The sequence below is a fragment of the Trichosurus vulpecula genome, chromosome 3 (genome assembly GCF_011100635.1).
Source record: "Trichosurus vulpecula isolate mTriVul1 chromosome 3, mTriVul1.pri, whole genome shotgun sequence".
NCBI classification, from domain to species: domain Eukaryota; kingdom Metazoa; phylum Chordata; class Mammalia; order Diprotodontia; family Phalangeridae; genus Trichosurus; species Trichosurus vulpecula.
Genome location: NC_050575.1, coordinates 377,107,481 through 377,126,832, shown reverse-complemented (window position 1 = coordinate 377,126,832; position 19,352 = coordinate 377,107,481). Strand labels below are relative to the sequence as shown.

Sequence of the window (19,352 nt, the reverse complement as noted above, 5' to 3'; positions counted from 1 at the left end):
AAAGGGGAAAACTTCAGTTTTACTACTTGTGATTGTCTTGTGGTATAAGTTAGCAAGTTGTTATGCTTATATATTTAAGAAACTCAAATAACAACTGAGAAATCAAAAACTAAATATTTTAAAACTTTTTAAATTAAGCATTAAAAGAAACCAGAAAATGTCTGGCTTATGCAGAGGGCGAACAGTACAATTTTACATATATAAAGTCCTGAATGCAGTTTCTAGAAGTTAGTATTAGGAAGTGCTCAAGGCTTTGTATATCCCATTAGAATAATTTACACTTGACATTTATAATCATCCAATCTTGTTGCTTTCTCAAAATTTTCCACTCCAGCAGTCCTTCTGCAAGCCCTTCTTCTAGTGTGGAGGTGCCTCTGGGCCCCCAAAAGCTGTAAGGTCTGGCAAGTCCTACTTGGAAAGTCTTCAAGTAGTTTGTGTCTATCTCTGACAACCAGGGTAATGTGAGTTTGGAGGCAAGGCTCCTTAGTGCAGAGGTGACCCCAAAGTAGTGGATTATCCCAGCTATAGCAGCTTAGGAAGACTATCTGCTAAGATTTGTACATCAGCACTGCTATCTCTCTGTGGAGGGACAAAACCCACAAGGACAAAATCAAGAGTCCTTGAAGGAAGGTGTAGATTTCCCAAGGTCACCTGGTGTCATGCATAGCTCAGACTATAACCCATGACTTCTGATTCCAGAACCACTATATTTTCTGCTATTCCATGCTGCCTTTTAATGATTTATATGATATGCAACCACTTTAAAAAGGGTATTGAACTACTATGATCAGTGATCCCAGGCATAAATTATGAAGTATAAATAGGCTCTGAGTTGCTCAGTCTTTAAATTCCACTTGTAATAGAAAGAAGGCATTATGTATGATTACTAACCCTTTAGGAAAAACTTAGAGTCTACAGTCAAAAACATATGGCCCAAAGAGATTAACTGGAAAGAGTTCCTTCTGGTTTTCTCCCTTTATCTTATGAGAATCTGCTGTAGGATACTTGCAGTATGTTGCTTACTGGTAGTTGCTGGATAAACTGGCTTGAGGACTTCTCCAGCTGTCCTTCTCACATGGATAAAGGAAGGTTGTGTGTTGTTTTAAAGTAGTAATAAACAGCTCATCTTTTTATGGTGCTTCCTAGTTTACAAACAGTTTCCTCTCATCAGCCCAGTGAAATAGAGGGTGATACTGTCATCTCTGTATTATAGATGAGAAGAGATCAGTCCTGGCCCTTGGCCTCCTGATTCGGTGCAGTTCACACCTCATTACTACTGTTTTCCTTTGGAAACTGTTTGTAGTTGGAAACAAGAAGAGTACAGCTCCTGTAGGAATTCCAGCAAGTCTCTGACCCAGTGACAGAGCTGGCAGTGACTCGAGAATTATCTAGTGAAAGGGAACGAAGGCTCAGAATAGGGGCATGACTTGCCTGGAGGCAGAGCCAAGACTAGAATCCCAAAGCTCTCCTGAATTTCCAGTGCAGGGCTCAATGTATTTCATTTAAGCACATTTCTTAGGAGTTAACTTGTTTTATTTATGTTAAAATGGCAACATAGTTTGATAGTAAACTATGAAAAGTCCTTCTCTTTGCAGTCCTTCCTTGCCAAGCAGCCAGCCACTCCTACAAGAGCATCAGTGAGTATTGTTTTTGCTACAATGAAGAAAAATCCTTTGTATAATATGATGAACAGTAGACAAATAGTACAAAAATTACAGGTAAGGGTGTTGATCAGGTGAATTATTATGTTAGGTTTTTCAGACTTTGTCATTAGTTCTGATACTTTGCATTTAGGAGTTAACAATGTTTTGATGCACCTTCATGTTCATCTGATCTGATCCTCACAATATTCCTTTGAGAGCTATGTAAGACAAGTTTTATTCTTCCCATTTGGCAGATAAGAAAATTTAATTCCAGCTAATTAGAATCAGGTCAGGAACTAGACTTCAGGTCACTTGGTGGTTCTCAGTCCTGTTCTCTTTTAACTACATAACAAACACCTCCTTTTAAAATGACCTTTTTTTGTATTGATTATAGAATCATTGTTGCAGGATCATTGCTCTAAAGCAGGAATGGACTTCCAAGGCTGTCCATTCCTCCCTCCTCATTTTACAGATGAGGAGGATGCTGGGGCCCAGGAAGGATCAGTGATTTGACTAAAATCCCATAGGAAGTATAATTTCCAAAATTAAAATGCAAAAGAATATTAATCATTTTCAGAGTTTGCATTCTCTGTAATCTCTGTGCCTTTCAAAGTTCTGTTAACTCTAATAACCTCTCTTTGGTCTAAGGAATCTCCTGCTAGAGGACCTGCAGGCTCTCCAAGGACACAGGGCCGAGCTGGACCTACCAATGTCCCCAGTGCCTCACCAATCACATCTGTCAAGAAGCCTGATCCAAATATTAAAAGTATGTATTTCAGAATTGGCTAGACCTTCATGGCCATCTGGTCCAGTCCTTTCATTTCATAAATGAGAAGAGCAGGACTTAACACCCAAGTCTCTTGACTCCACATCCAATGCATTTTCTGCTGCATTTTTATGCTGGCCTTAAACATTTAATCTGAAAACAAAATATTGTTTCTAATTCATAGTATTTGTAGCTGGAAGATCCTGGAATAATTCAGCCTTTCATGTGATAAGAAAATTGGTTTGCTCCTCACTCCCTGAAGCCCCCCAGATGGTTGCCAAGCTTAATGCAGAAGCACAGTTTCCATAGCCCACTGGAACTCAGTCTCCCAATTCAAGAGGTCCACCCACCAGCCCCAGCCTCGCTTGTCACTGGGATTATAGGTGTACATGGCCATGCCCAGCAACACCTTACTGGATAATAATTAATATTTGGTTATGAATTTATTGGTAATCAACAGTATAGCCAAATTTGCTTAATGCTAGACTAGTTATGTGGGACTGGAGACAAGATCATATGGTTTATATACAGTTCTTTTGGCTGCAGAAGAAATGCTGAGGAGCTTCATAGCATAGCGATAGAACCCTTATAATTTTTTGTTGGAGGAGTCCAACTTCCAGATTTCAAAGGTCATGCATTCGTTTGTGTGGTTGCTTGCTCTATGGATATAGATCAGTACCCTTCTATGCCTTGTTAAGGTGTCTTTCATATGTTGTTATGACCAAAAAATTCATTACAAGAACAAGGCTCTCCAAACTGGCTAGATTGTGCCTTGGACGACAAATACAGAGTCTGTTGTCAGACCTGTACTCCAACCTTTTCTAGCCCAGGATCACCTCCGGGCTGTAATGAAGCTTGCCCTAGGTCAGATAGAAGGATGATAGCTTATATTTACAAAGCACTTTCTTACAACACTCCCATAAGGATAGATAGTGCAAGCATTATTATCCTCCTTGTAAAGATAAGAACAGTAGGCTCAGACAATTTGATTTGAGTCTCAAAATACCCCTTTGAAGAAGGTAGGACAAATATCACTATCCCCATTTGGCAGATAAGGAAACTGAGGCTCAAGGCAAAGTGACTTGTTTAAAGTCTCTTGGTTAATAGATGGCAGAAATAGAACTCAGACACTGACTCCATACTCAGTGTTCTTCTCTGTTGTCCATCACTGCCTCTCCTTGTGTGTGCATTTGTGTCATACATAAGAGAATTTAGCAAAATCCAATTATGATTGGGCATTAGAACTCCTGAAGATCGAAAAGCCCTGCTTCCTATGCGTGACAGTGTTGGCTGTGCTTGGCTGTTGGTGAAAACCAATAAAGAATTGACATACCTGCCACATTTCTGTCTGTCCCTGTCACAAGAGCTGCTTTTGCTCATAGCCAACAAACAGGTAGCCATCCACACAGAAGGCATTTGATAATCATTCCCAATATGCATTTGCTCTCGCACTAGGAGACATATTGTGTAACATAGATCAGAACTGGACTTTTAAAGAATTTGTACATTCAGATGTTTAAATTCCAAGCTAAAAACAGGTTTCTCTGGTTTTTTGTTTGAATTTCTTTAGATAATGCTGCAAGTGAAGGAGTGTTGGCCAGCTTCTTTAATAGCCTCTTGAGTAAAAAGACTGGCTCTCCTGGGAGTCCTGGAGCTGGGGGAGTCCAAGGCACAGCCAAAAAGTCAGGTACCAAAGGGTCTCCTTTTATCTGGGGTTTGAGGTTGGGCTATTTTTGTTGGTTTGGTGTGAGGGTGTCGGGCTTTGTTTCGTTGAGTGTTTAGTGTTTTATTTGGACCACATCCGGTTGTATGTGTTCAGTGACACATTATGTTTTACACAAACTCAACATAAGAAAAATCCAAATTTAACAAAAATGATTAATTTGGCAATGATTAGTCCTGTTTTTTTTTAAAGGATGCCTTTTATAAAATTATTCACCATAGATCAGAGGACTTAGAGCTAAAAGTAATCTTAGAGATCATCTACTACAACTTCTTGTTTTATAGCAGTGTGGAAAATGAGGTCCTCAGAGAAGTGACTTTTCCACACACTAATAAAGGACAGTTTGAGTTTTGAGCTTTGAACTCTGGTTTTCTTGACTCCTAACTCAGAATGCTTTCCACTACAATACATTGCACCTAAATTGGGTGCATTTGAAATATGATTTTAAGTATTTTTTTTTTTTTGCTTTTTGGCAGGGCAATTGGGGTTAAGTGACTTGCCCAAGGTCACACAGCTAGTACATGTGTCAAGTGTCTGAGGCCGGATTTGAACTCAGGTCCTCCTGACTCCAGGGCTGGTGCTCTACTCACTGTGCCACCTAGCTGCCCCTACCACCTAGCTGCCCCGAAATATGATTTTAATCACTGAAATGCTATTTACATTATCTTCTCAAGAATGAACCTGTTGGGTTAGTTGAGATAGATACACCTTTAACAAAAGCCACCTTATCCTAGCAGCTACTGAAGTAGTGGAATCATCTCTGGAAATCTTAAAAAAGTTTTATTCTCATCAGGGGAATAGAATATATTACATCTCTAGGTATTTGCTGACAGAAACCATTTGAAAAGAGTGTGATAGGAAGGAAAACAGCAGTCCCTTTATTACTCCCTTAAAGCAGCAGCTTCTGAGGAGGTTGTACCCGAAAGCAGATTTAAATAATCTTGAGTACTCTTTTGGATATGTAATCATTTTTCTTTTCAGTTTTAAGTAATAATAATAGTTCATATCACTGGAATGCTTTAAGGTTTTAAAGATGCTTTCGTAGTCTCCTGGGGTATAGACCTAGAAGGAACTTTAAAACTATCTAGTCCAATCCCTTCATTTTGCAGATGAAGAAACTGAGGCACAGGTAAAGAAAGTGACTTGCCAAAGGTCACACAGATAATAGGTTTCGGTGCTCAAGTGTGAATCCAGGTCCAACTCAGGCACTCTTTATCCACTATAATACTCCAAGATTTGTACCTATTTTCATTTGTTTTTTGGGTAGAAGAGTCTACACTGAAGTTTTGGGGGTGTTTTTCTTTTTTATAAATTGCTGTCTGTTTACTTTGGAAAAAGCATTTGAAATTCAGCAGACTAGTCTTAATGTTTTCACCATGTCTCCTGGAAAAAATCCACCTCTAATGTTTCACACACAAGTCTAAGCTGGAAAACAGATGCTTGTTAAATTCTTTGACCTTTTTTAAAAAGCTGTTTTGTTTAAAGTTAAAGATAATTCTATGATCTTTAATTTTTAAGTAATTATTTAAAATAAGCCAGTTGTTTCTAATCCAGCAACAAATGGTAAATTATAAAAAAAAAATACCTCATTTTACAGGAAAGGAAATTGAGGCTCAGAGAAGGAAAGTGGCTTATTCTACATGTGTAGTTTACAAGCGGAAGAGCCATTTCGAAACTTGCTTGCCATTGTATTATTTTTGACCCTGCACATAAAAATTGTACTACTGTACCTTCCCCAGTAGAATCTGTTGCGATCTGGGCATCATAACAGCTATTCCCTTCTCATAACTTAAAACCCATATACCAAAATCACATTTTTGAGGGAAAAAGTTATTAATTAATGATAACGACCTTTTAGGTTTAAAAGTGATTGTTTTCTCAAATAGCATATTACAGACATAGGGTGGTTTGTAAGTAATTCCATTTATTTGGTATCCTGAAGAATATTTGAAGATCAAAGTATAGAACCACAGGATATAAAATATGGATGTCAAAACTAAAAGAGACCCTTGGAAATTCTCTAGTCCAGGGCACCCATTTTACAGAAGAGGAAATAGAGCAAGAATGTTAAGTGGTGTGCCAAGGCCACGTGGCTAGTTATTGGCTGAGTGTGGCCTAGGACTCATCATGTGGCTTTTGAGTCCAGGGCTCTGTCCATTATATCAGTTCATTCATCTGACAACCCCTTTTTTGTTTATGTCATTCTTTTCTTGGTGTTGAAACAGAAGCATTTCTAGATTATTCATTTGCTTAGCATGTATTTATTGTAACTTGAGAGGCCTGGGAAGCAGATCAAGACCAAGGGAATGAGGGAAGCAGCCCAGTGTATGCTGAACCCACATTAATGGGAGAAAGAAGTAGGTGCCCCACCTCAGGCTTGGGCAAGTATATGTCTCTGTTCTCCTGCCTCCGCTGTCTCCTTTCTCCAATTCATTGTCTGCCCAGCTACCAAAATAGGCTTTGGAGGTGCGGTTTTGAGCATATAACTCCTTTGCTCAGAAAACTACCATTAGCTTCTTGTTGCTTCTGAGATAAAATAGCTCCCTTTGGCATTTAAGGGCCACCACTGACTGTTTACAGACTACTTATTTAGCCTAACTGTTCCCCTTCATACACTGTTCATTCTACCCATATGATTCCTAGCTCTTTCCAGATCTTGTTCCTGCTCCCTCCTTGGAATACACTCCCTCTTTATTTCTGTTAGTTAAGTCCTCAAGGCCCACTTCTCATCTGCCACCTTTTCCACCAAACCTCACATGTTCCCCTTCCCCCCTACACACATATTCACCAATGAAAGTGATTATTCCCTCCTCCTATTTTCCTCAAACACTTTGCCTGGATCTCTCCTTTTTTCCTGTGACCTTTACCAGTGAAATCCAAACACCCCTGTCAATTTTTTGTACACCCACCAGAGGCGTATATTTACACGTAAATTATATACAAGTACTACTGTACAAATACATTTTGTGTCTTATACAACATTTATAAAAATAGAAATGTAAAAGGATGAGACAACAATGAAATATTTTAAGTTTTTAAAAATCTTGGTTTAACACTGTGATATTTTGGTTTCAAGGTCAGGTTCTAAACTCAGTGTATCTTTATGTTTGGCTTTTAATAGCTGTTATAGCTTTTAAAAAAAAGATATCTCCCCAAGACATGGAGCCCCAGATGGAAGAATTGCCTTATTGGCCCATTCACAGTATGCAAAGGGCTTTGCTTCAATTAGGCTAGTAAATCACCATCTTCCTTGATGTCTGGGCGGTAGGGACGTGGTCCCTGGAGGTCATAGCCTGGATCCCCCAATGCCAGTGTTTCGGGGAGAAAAGGGCAGTTGCGAGATGGGTGGTGAGGTTTCTGGGTAGCTGTCAGATTGGAAGAGGGTGGAGGGGGAAGGAATCTCAGGAGCATATTTGAAGCACGGCTCCTTGAGCCCCCAGCTCGCTGATGGCGGTTGTTGCCCCTTCCTCGTGCTGGTTCCCACTAGTCTTGGCAGCCATTGTGTCTGCGCTTCTTGTCTCTCCAAAACTATTTCTTTTCAGCGTTCTTTATTTTTTAAGTTTGGAGTTCTCAATTACCCCTCTTGTCTGCCCCACCCATTGAGAAGGCGAGCGATATTGTGTCAGTCATACATGTGAAGGCACGCAAAACCTATTGGAAAAAGGCAAGAAAAATAAAGCGAAAAAAAGCCTGCTTCACCCTGTACCCACTGGAGACGGATAGCATTTTTCATAAATGGTCCTTTGAAGTTATCTTGGATCATTGTCCTGGTCAGAGTAGCTAAGTCATTCACAGTTGATCATCGTACAGTATTGCTCTTACTTTGTACAGTGTTCTCCTTCTGTTCACTTACTTTGCCTCAGTTTATATAGGTCTTCCCAGGTTTTTCTGAAGCCATCCTGCTTGTCCTTTCTTATAATACAGTAATATTCCATCACAGTCATATACCACAGCTTGTTCAGCCATTTCCCAATTGATGAGCATCCCCTCAGTTTCCGGTTGTTTTGTGCCTGCTCTTCTTGAACTCACTTTGCTGCAACTCCTCCTAGGCCCAGCACTAGTCTCCTTTGTTCTCCTGAGGGCAGTGCAAAAGAGACTCTGGCAGAGGCCATGGAGTTTGCTTCTCCAAAAAGCATTTCCCTGTTCCTGGGCCTGCCTGGCTCTCTGGGCCCACGGAGGACCTCTCCCCGTTCCTATAATTCTTCCTGGCATGTCCTGTCTGTCCCAGGTTGTGGAACAAACATCTCCTCCATCTTCCCCTGTGGATGAGGCCCTGAAAGAATTCCTGTTCTGGGCAAGTAGGCATTTCACCTTGCAGCCTGAGCTTCTCCACATTTCTGAGGGTGGTGCTAGGTGCACAGGAACCATTACTCTCATTCTTCCTCTGCTGAGGACTAGGTGCAGGCAGGGTCCTCTCTCTGCAGGAAGGGAGTGTCTGCCTGTCCCTGTGGCATCCTGGGCTACCCCTGGGGACTAGGTATCCAGAGCCTGAGACAGAGGACACTTGAGGTTTGTACTGCCGCTGCTACAGGAACAGGTCATTGGATGCATGTGGCTGGGCAGGGAATGATTGTTGGGGGAGCTTGTGAGGTGCTAACTGTCCAGTGTGCTGCAGGTGCAGGCAGAGGGAAGAATGGAGGTGAAGTAGAGAGAAGAGGAGGGGTTGATACAGCCCGTACTGAGCAAATGCTAGGGAAACAGCATCCAAGGCAAGCTGTGAGCAGCTGCAAGTGCAACTGTGTTTCTCTCCTCAGTTCTAATGCTTTGTTTGCACGATCTAGGAGGGCCTCTGGAATGTATACCACCCTGCTTTTTTTAGACAGTCTGCCTTGTGTCACACTAAGTGGTATACACATCAGAGCCTCCTTTTTGGGTTCTTGAGGGCAGCGTTTGTGGCATTTATTATACTCTTCTAGCTGGCCTCATATTGAGCATCTGATAATGTGGATGGAGTTGGTGTTCAGTGTCCATTGATAAGAAAAGGACATGACAACATGTGGTGAAAACTGATGATAAAGATGTTTGAACAAACTTAAAAAAAAAAAAGAAGACATTGTGTCATTGGCGGCAGTGAAGAGCAGAAACTACCTTGGGATTAGAATTCAGAGGGAGCTGAGTTAGGATTCCTTATCTTCCCTATTAACATTACCAAAGACTGTTAGGAGAAGAGAATTCCCTTTATGATTTCTTTTTTTCTTCCTCTCCAAGGTTATACTTGTTGTTTATTTTAAAATAGTAACTTAAAATACTTTATTTTCATTACTTTTTAGGACAGAAGACTGTTTTGACAAATGTTCAAGAAGAGCTGGACCGAATGACTCGCAAGCCTGACTCTGTGGTAACAGCAAACTCATCGACAGAAAATGAAGCTTGATAGTACTTAAACATACCTGTGTTAATGACCAAATAACTCTGTATATTGATCTGACAAGACCAGGATTTTTTCTGATACAGCCCATGCTATCAGTTTTTCTTGGGGCAGGGGAGATTGAACTTAAAAAAAAAAAACCACATATACACAACCAACCAACTTCTTTGGTTTGTCCAAGTGTAAAATGCACATTCAGGAAGTTTGCCTAGAAAAATCCCTCTGTTTCAGATAACCCTTTAGAGTTCAGATAGGATAGCCTTGGTGGGAAGCGGGAGAAGCTACATTTTTTTGACGTGGGCAACACCAAGGAACTAACTGCAGAATTTCTATCCAAGTGAAGCTAATGGTGATGTGCAAGGACAGAAGGAGGGACCAACTTTCAGATAGTTGCTAGAGTCCAAGCACTTGTGTGTTAACCAATTCCTTTGTGCCTGGAAAGAAGGTGCAGGTGGCAGCAGAGTCCAGGAGGGAGAAGAAGGCCTAACGAGAGAGGACAAGAATGGATGCCTGGAGGAAAACCGAATGTGGATGAGATGGAGGAATACAGAAGGACAGTCAGTGTTACCAAACCCTGTGTGTTCAGTAGGAGTCTAATAATCATTGTTAAAGATAAATTAGAGAAAAGTCTAAACTAAACACTAAACATCTTGGGAATTATTCTTGTCATGAATCATGTCTTTAGTTTTTAAAAGATGTATAAAATGTGGGATTGCCCTTCAGTGTACCTGATGCAGGGGGAAAATTACTCCAGTTTGCTTAGATCCAAGTGCCTGGCACATTGTGGGATGGCTTAGAAGGTACTTGGACTTAATGTGCACTGTAATGCAGACAGTCACTGTTTGGCTTTAGTTTAAAGTGAATAATTATGGAATTATTTAATTTTAAATTGTATTTTCTAATAGTTACTGCCTTGGTTTTTTTATTTTATTTTTATTTTTTTTTAAATACCAACAGGCTGGCCTATTAATAGATTAATGGGTGGCATATCATTTTCCCATAATGAAATATGCTACAGAATGTCTTAGAGAGATTTTTAATAATTGCACTCTGGCTACCAAGCTAGCATGGATTCCTGCCTTATGGTTAGTGGAAACCTTCAAAGGTTTTCTTTGAAAGATTTCACCCCAACTCACTAGTCTGCTCTGCAGCTATTTAAGATGGAGAATCTGTGTGAATATTGCACATTGGAAATGGAGATAATTTTTTTTTTGGTGTTTTCCTGAAAACATAGCATTTTTCTTATGGAAAGATGGCTTTCAGTTATCTCCCAACATAAAACACACACACACACACACACACACACACACACACACACACACACACACACAAAAATATGTTTGTGTTTGTGTGTATATAGAGATATTCAAGTCCATAATCACATTACAACATCATTTGTGACGTAGGAGATGGCCTACAGTCTTCAGATTTCATGAGTGATAAGGATCATTTAAATATAAAAACACTACCATGAATTCCATGGACAAAGCATTTTTGTTGTCTGACTGAAGGGGGAAAAAAACCACAATTTTAATTATGCTGCGTTTACTTTTTATGGAGATGAACTTACTAGTTTTTACAATGTCTGAGCATAACATCCTTGATCCATATATATGTATATATATGTGTGTGTGTGTGTGTGTGTGATATATATATATATATATATATATATATATATATATATATATATATATATATATATATATATGCATATATATCATTACTTATACCTTCCATGTTATATTGACCACTAATAGGAATCCAGGAATAATTTTGAATCCTGTTCTGTCAGGAGACCTACCTTTATTGTATTTTGTAACTGTCTCAACACTGCTAACTAGAAACTAAGAGCATTTACTTGCCTCTTTGACAAATGTTAACCTAAAAGCCTTTTTCTTGTGCCATTTATATTGTTGGGAATACAGTATATTTTTTGTTTTTGTTTTTTTAACATTTAAAAAAATTGTACTGTGGCCTCAAGTTACAAAGTTGCCTAGGTAAACACTTGTGAACTGACTGTGGGTTGAAGGTTGATGTAGGATGTCTCCAGAGAGTTACATGCTGGGAGCAAGTGAATATTGGAAAGGCTCTGACCATGCCAGGAGTAGTCATTACTTCCTGTCCCAGCAGTATCTGGAAAACTTTAGCAGCAAGAAGGAATTATTGGAAATACATATGTTTATTATTGTTGCAGTATGGTTTTTAAAATTAGCACAATGGTATTTTGGTTTTTTATTTGTCATTTTGACTGATAAGCACTTTCTGTATCAATCTAATGTATCTTCATTATTTGTCATAAGATTGATGAAAATATTGAGCAAAAGCTCTTATTGTCCCAGTCTTGTAAAAGAAGATTTCTCATGGAACCGTTTTATGCCAGTTCTTTGTTGCAAGTGAGTTACTCCTAGTGTCAGAAGAAACTTGTCAGTAACTTGGTGTACTCGGTGGTTGCCAGAGTCAGCCAGCTTTGGACAACTGCCAAGTATTTTTTGTTCCTGTTGTTTTCCTGTTTTGGGTATCGCCAAACATTGGAACCAAAGGCCAAGTAGCAAGCAGCCTTTACTTTATTTTCTCTGCAGAATATGCTTGTGTGGTAGACTGTTAAAAATTCTTCTGTGACTATTTACACATGCGCATTCTAGTGGTTACATCTGCTGTTCTGTTTAAAGCTGAAAATGAGTCATAGAGAAAGGCCTAGAATTGGCCTGTCACAAGAACGCTGCAGACAAGATGCGTAAGTTTTGTTATTTTTCACTTAAAGCTTGCGCTGTTTCTGATTGGCATCTTAAAAACCAACGTTAAAGTGTCATATTTTATTTAATTAAGGGGGAAGTGACTGCTCTGTACATCATGAATCTAACAATATACACGCTGTAATTCACTGTCCTGTACACTAAGTTTCATCAATCTTTTTTAACCTACAGTTAGAATGGCAGATTATCAGCCACAAATCTTAATCCAGTTGTATGGCTTTAACCAGGTGCAGTATGCAGTCATGTGGAATCTCGCTTTCTAGTGCTGGCAAAATGGAGATGTCTCTAATTACTGGCTTCAATAAACACGAATCCAGACCGCTGGCATTACTTTGTGATTTTGTTTCTTGCATATCTGATTGGGGATGAGTAAGATTATATAGGAGAATAACATTCTAGAGTTAGAAGAGGACTCTCAGAGGTCATAGAGCCCCACCCACACCTAAGCAGGTAACTGAGATCATCTAGTTCTTATCATTTTTAAAATGAGGAAATTAAGGCCTAGAGTTCTGTTACCTGCTTTAAGATCTCACATGGAATTGGTGATGTTGTTTGAGCCCAGGACTTCTGACTTCACCTCCAGAACAATTACCATATTACCAGCTAAATTGAATTCCCACACGCCATCCCTCTTGTCACATTCCTTCTTCCTGCAGTCACAGAAATCTGACTTACACAACATCCCTGGCTGCCCTCTCCAGTGCTGGAGGTGTCTTTTCTTGTTCCCTCTTACACATGGCTTGATACTTGGTCCCCACACCTACTTCCACTTTCCCTCTACCACTATTAATCAGCAGTGTTTTCTCAGATGTTCACTTCATCTAGATATATTGCTCTGTCCAACAGATCCTGGTTGCAGTTATCTACTGACTGTCCCTTGTCGCCACTCATCCCCTTCTAAACCTTAATCTCACTATTCACCTTCAGTCCTATTTGCATTGTAAGTGCTACTGGAGGAAATCATACCGCTTGGTCACTGGGTCCACTACAGATTGGTGGTTCTTGTGCACCAATTCTTCACTCTTCCCTGTTGACTTTATCACATACCCCATGTGTGTTGCGAACCTATCCACAAGCTACCTATGCTCTCTTCACTCCTCCTAATGTCCCCCTCCCATCACAACAAAAGATCTTGTCTCTTAATTTACTGGGCGGAAATGAGCCTGTTTCAGGCTCCCTCTCCTGTACCTCATCATCTCTACCCATTCCCATATCCCCTGGTAGATTGCCTCTTGTGCAGTCCTCTCTCTGATTTTCAGTCTGCTGCTTCCCTTCTTTCTATAGACGTGTTCTGACTCTGTCATCCTTAATCTTCCCTCAATAATACCATTTCCTAAAACTGTCATTTTATACCTCCTTTCCACTGCCAGACTCCTAAAAAAAGCTGTCTGTGCTGATTGCTTCTACTTCCTTCCTTCCTACACCCTTCTCAATCTGATGGTTTTCAACCTGCATAGGTTCTAAAACTGCTGTCTTCAAGGTTATGAGCAGTCTGAATTGCTAAAACTGACTTTTCTTAGTCCTCATCCTTTTAAAAAAAATTTTTATAATTTTTTTCAAATTTTTATTGATAATTTTTTTCACATGACCATTGTCCTTTCCCCTCCTCCCTCCCAGAGAACCCTTCCATATAATAAACAATATTTAAAGGGAAAAAGAAAAAAAAATAACTGATTGATACATTAAAAAAACTGAAAATAAATACAATATACCATACCCGTAGACCACTCTTATCTGCAAAGAAATGAGGTGGAGAGGTCATATCTCTTCTGGAGCCATGCTTGTTGTAATTTTGCAATAATTCACTTTTGATTGTTTTGTGATTCTTTCCATTTACATTGTTGTAATGTATATTTTTGGGAAGGGCTGCATACTTTACTCTGTATCAGATTATATAAATCTGTCCATACTTCTCTGTACTCAGCCAATTTGTAGTTTCTTACAGCACACAGTACATTCATATACCACAGTTTATTTAGTACTTTGTTTGCAAAACTTTGTTACCACAAAAAATGATGCTATAAATTTTGGGGGAGACTTCCTTATCAATGAACTCCTTGGGGTATAAGCCCAGTTGCAGGATCTCTAGGTCAAAGGGTATGAACATTTTAGTCACTTTATTTGCATAATTCCAAATTGTTTTCCATATTGGTTGTACTGCCTCACAGCCCCACCAGCAGTACCCTGGTGTATCTCTGTTCCTACAAACCCCTCCAGCATTGTTCCCGTTAGTGTTGAGTTTTGTGCTGTTGCTTGGGGTTCTTTTGATTGCATTTCTCCTATTAATCATTTGGAGCAATCTTTCATCTGGTTGTTAATAGTTTGCAGTTCTTTTGAGAACTATTCTCAACCTTAGACTGTTTATTGGGAATGGTTTTTGGTCTTTTATAGAAACAACGTATTCATACATATATTTGTGTGTATATGTGTATACACAGATATATAGATATATATAATATTAATACCAAACTTTTTTTCTGAGGAATTTGATACAAAGATTTTTTTGCTATTTGCTTTCCTTATCCTGATTACATTAATTTTGTTTGGCAAAATGAGGGAAATCTCTAAGAGAAGGAAAGTGATGAAAAATGACTCATAATTTAGAAGGTTATGCTCTTTCAAAGTGAAGGTAGCCTTTGACTTGGGCCTCTAAGTATAGGCATAAACTGCAAGATAGAAAGTGGAAATATTCTTCAGGTGGGCTTTGGGAAGTTGCCTGAGTGGCCTTTTCCATTTGATGTGTTCATCTACCTCCTCTTATCAATAAGTATTAATGATGTCTTCGCTGAGTATATTTTTAAGGTATTGACATTGATACAGTGTTGTTGGATTAGTGTTGATTAATGCTTCCCCTGTAAGTATAAAAGTCCCCAGTAACCATCAAGCACTGGCTCTTAGAGCAATGATGTCATGAGACATGTTAGTCTTAAAGTCTAGAAACTTGAATTCAAATCCCACCCCTGAGACCTTAGCTGTGTGTGATAGTGTATGTCCCCTCATCGCTACAGTGGGAAGAACACCTGTGTTAGCCATATCACAGAATTGTTGCATGGTAAGCATTTTCTGAACATGCTACAGAACTATAGTGGCTCATTCTCTACCCTTCAGCTGTTTCCCTCACTCTTAATCCACTTCGATGTTGTTGCATATTATATAGTATCTATGTATGTATTCCCTTACCAGACCTTAAGCTCCTAGAAGGCAGGGGCTGCTTCTTATCTAAAGGGAGTATTCTATCCCCACCCCACCCAGTACACTGCACAGCTGTTTGATAGAATCATAGAGCTCAAAGGGATCAATCAGTTTCCCCCTTAGGGTTCTTAGTGTTGGTAGAGATTCTCAACCTTTTTTTGGTGTGTGTCCTAGCCCTCTCTGGCAGTCTGGTGAAGCCTGTGAATCTCCTCAGAATAGTGTTTTAAAATAAAAGTACATAGGATTACAAAGGAAATCAATTGTATTGAAATATTATTTTATATGTATTTTACATATATAAAACATTTCATCATAATAACTGAAATCTACAAAGAGTTTTAAAGTTTCTAAAATGCTTTGCATGTCCTGTCTTATTTGCACCTCCTAACAATCCTATGAGGTAAGTATTACAGGCTTCCCCAAAGGGAACTTAGGCACTGTTGACACAAATATCTACTTTCTCATCTCTATAATATTTGTTTAGAATGGTCTCCTTATTCACCTCTGCCTGTTAGAAACTTTGGTTTCCTTCAAGACTCCTCTCAAAAACCATGTTCTGCAGTATGCCTTTCCCCATCTCCTAGTTCTAGAGTCTTCCTGTCTAAGGTTATTGGCCATCTATCAGACTTTTTCAAAAACAAATTTACAGTTGTCCTTCCCTGCCTCCTTTTTCCCCACACACACACTCGAGGGTAAGGACTATCTTTTTTTAAAAGTTGTATTATTCCAATTACATGTAAAAACTATTTTAAACATTTTTTTCCTTAATTTTTAGTTCCAAATTCCCTCCCTCATTGAGAAAGCAAACAGTTTTATTTAGGTTATACATGTGCAGGCATAATAAAACATATTTCCATTTTAGCCATATTGTTAAAGAAAAAGCCCCCCCCCCAAAAAAATTAATAAAGTTTAAAAAGTATGCTTCAATCTACATTCAGGCTCCATTAGTTCTTTCTCTGGAGATGGATAGCATTTTTCCATCAAAAGACCTTCAGAGTTATCTTGGATCATTGCATTGCTAAGAACAGCTAAGTCATTCACAGTTCATCATCGTACATTATTGCTATTACTGTGTTCAGTGTTCTGGTTCTGTTCATTTCATTTTGTATCAGTTCATGTAAGTCCAGGTTTTTCAGAAATCACCCTGCTTCCATCACAATCCTATACCTCAACTTGTTCAGCCATTCCCCAGTTGATAGGAATCTCTTCAGTTTCCACGTAGAGACTCTCTTTTGCCTTTCCCTGTATCCCAGGGGCTTGTTAAGAACCTCCGAATTAAGGGATGATAGGTCTCCACATTTCCTACCGCATCTAATACTAAGTCAGCCTCTTAGTGATGTTTAAATAGTGCTTTTATAGTTAGGAACTCTTTTGTATGCATTTCTATATATGATATCCTTTGACCTCCTAGTAAAGTCATTACTGCAAATGGCACCTCCATTTTGCAGGGGGAAATGTCCATTCTTTATTTTGGAGAAATGAAGTAATTTGTCCAAACAACACTGTACTATTCCTCACTGACGCCATTCTGTCATACTTGGTCAGCTCGGGGCCCTTGCCTTCAAAACCCACCTCAAAATACTTCCAAGGAAACACCTGACAGATAATTTCTTTACCTATGATGTGGCCTCTTAATAGGTCCACATTAATTTTCAGATAGGCAGCTAAGTGTCACAGTGGGTAGAGCACTGGACTTGGAGTCAGGAAGACCTGAGTTCAAAACTTGGCTCAGACTTAGTAATTGGGTGACCCTGGGCAAGTCGAAACCTTTCTCAGAGTCGGTTCCCATATTTGTAAAACTTCACAGAATTGTTAAGAAATTTTAAATGTGCATCAAGTTCTTTGCAAACATTAAAGTGCCATTTAAATGTTAATACGTTATTTTGTTCAAAGATATTTCCCCAAAGACATTAAGCTGGGAGATAGTTTCTTCTTTTCTATGTCATCCCAGTGCCCTAATCCCTTGCCAAATGCCTAAAAGAGATTCTTCCTTACAGTCTCATGATTTTCACCAGCTTTATTCAGCGGCTTATAAATAGGAATGAAGGAAGCAGATGAAGGGAGTAATCCGAGGTTGGGGTTTAGCAAGGCATGAAGGACAAGAGTCTGAGTGTAGAAGATAGCATAGAGGGATATCTACAAGGAGGAGAATGTAGTCATTACTGAGGTGATAGCGTGGGGAAAAATTGAGAGATCAGGGGAATGGAATGAGGATAAAGAACAGGGTTAGAGGTCATAAGGTATAGGGGAAATGGCATGACAGAAGGTTATCAGATAAAAGAATTAAAGAGCTTGCGAACGCTAACGTAGAACACTCATGGTAGTGAAATCACCATCTCTGTGTGTAGCTGACGGAAAGTGTGTGGGAGTAGAGTGGTCATGGAGATTTGTGGATTAAGGGATTGGGAACCTGGTTATTTGAGGGAACAGCAAATATGTCTGTTGAATTCCACTATTACCAGGGCAGGAGTTTGGGTGGAAAAAGAGACTGGGAGCCAGGCACTGAACTCGTTGAGGAAGGAAGGAGTATGTCCTAGGTGGTCAATAGATAATGGCCATCAGGTCTGGATGAGGTGATGCGTTTGAATAGCTCAAACCTCAAAAGAGAAGTTGCTGAATGATGCTGGTGGAGGAAGAATCTGGAGATGTCATTGAGAAGCCAGGAGTATTCTGACTCCCCCTGACCTCCATGACCAGCAAGTTGGGAGCATGAGTTAAAGTGCAAACTGGTGCAGAAAAGGGTTGTCTAGGGATGCAGTGACACCAGGAGGGAGCCAGATCTCGGTGAAAGCCAGAAGATAGAGGGAATGAGAAGAGAAAATGTTCAGGATGAAAGCTAAATCTGCACATCTCATGTTTCTTTTGAGCTACTTCAATTCTACTTTGCTTTTCTAAGGGCACCCCATGCCAGGCAGTCCTGTGACAGTGTTTCCTATATCCCACAATCAATTCCAAAGTTCTTAAGAGAGAACTTGAGAGTGTCCTTGTATCGCTTTTTCTGATCACCATGTGAACACTTGACCTGTGTGAGTTCTCCATAAAATGATCTTTTTGGCAAGTCAGTGTTAGGCATTTGAACAACGTGACCAGCCCATCGAAGATCTCTGCAGTAGAGTTGGAATGCTTGGCAGTTTAGTTTGAGAAAGGAACAGGAGTACTGAAGGAATATTGAACTTTGGAGTTAGACCTGGGTTTTAATCTCATCAGAGAGCCCTGTGATCATGAAGAATCACTTCCTTTATATGAGTCTTAGTTTCCTCATCAGTGAAATAGAGTTAGTAATGCTTGTATCTCACAGGGTTGCTATGAAAAAAAAAAAGCATTTTGTAAAACAAAACAAAAAACTATGTAAGTGTGAATTGTGATTGGAAGAGCATCATGGGTGGGGAACATGTGGCACTCTTAAGTCCTCGAGTACAGCCCTTTGACTAAATCCAAACTTCACAGAACAAATCCCCTTAATAAAAAGATTTGTTCTGTAAAACCTGGACTGAGTCAAAAGGCTGCACCCAAGGACCTAGAAGGCCACATGTGGCCTCGAGGCCCCAGGTTTTCCACCCTGGAAGGTAGTGGTCTTAGCATCTGAAGACCTACATTCAATTCTGGGCTTGGATATATACTAATAATAGCTAACAGTGCTCTGTGGTTTATAAAGTATTTTGTACATTCTATCTCAATGGAGCCTCCCAACAGCCTTGTGAGTGCTATCATTACCGCACGTTACAGATGAGGAATCTGAGACCACTTGCTAAGGTCACATAGTAAGCATCCAAAGCAACATTTGAATTCAGTTCTTCCTGACTCCGAAGTTAAGCACCACTGTGCCACCTAGCAGCAAGACTTGGAGTGCACATCATTTAACCTCAGTTCCAATTTCTTCACCTGTAAAATGGAGATAATAATGCTT

The 19,352-nt window shown here is 39.6% G+C and overlaps 1 protein-coding gene across 1 annotated transcript in view; it reads left to right on the top strand.

The window, feature by feature from the left end:
- Positions 1-12,580, top strand: part of DYNC1LI2 (dynein cytoplasmic 1 light intermediate chain 2) — a 50,631-nt gene extending 38,051 nt beyond the window's left edge. Inside the window, exons 10-13 of the mRNA XM_036749466.1 lie at positions 1,596-1,637; positions 2,292-2,409; positions 3,980-4,096; positions 9,403-12,580. Of these exons, the coding sequence (XP_036605361.1) occupies positions 1,596-1,637; positions 2,292-2,409; positions 3,980-4,096; positions 9,403-9,506 (381 nt within the window). The 3' untranslated portion in view covers positions 9,507-12,580. The remainder of the gene's footprint in view (positions 1-1,595; positions 1,638-2,291; positions 2,410-3,979; positions 4,097-9,402) is intronic.
- The last annotated feature ends 6,772 nt before the right edge of the window (positions 12,581-19,352 follow it).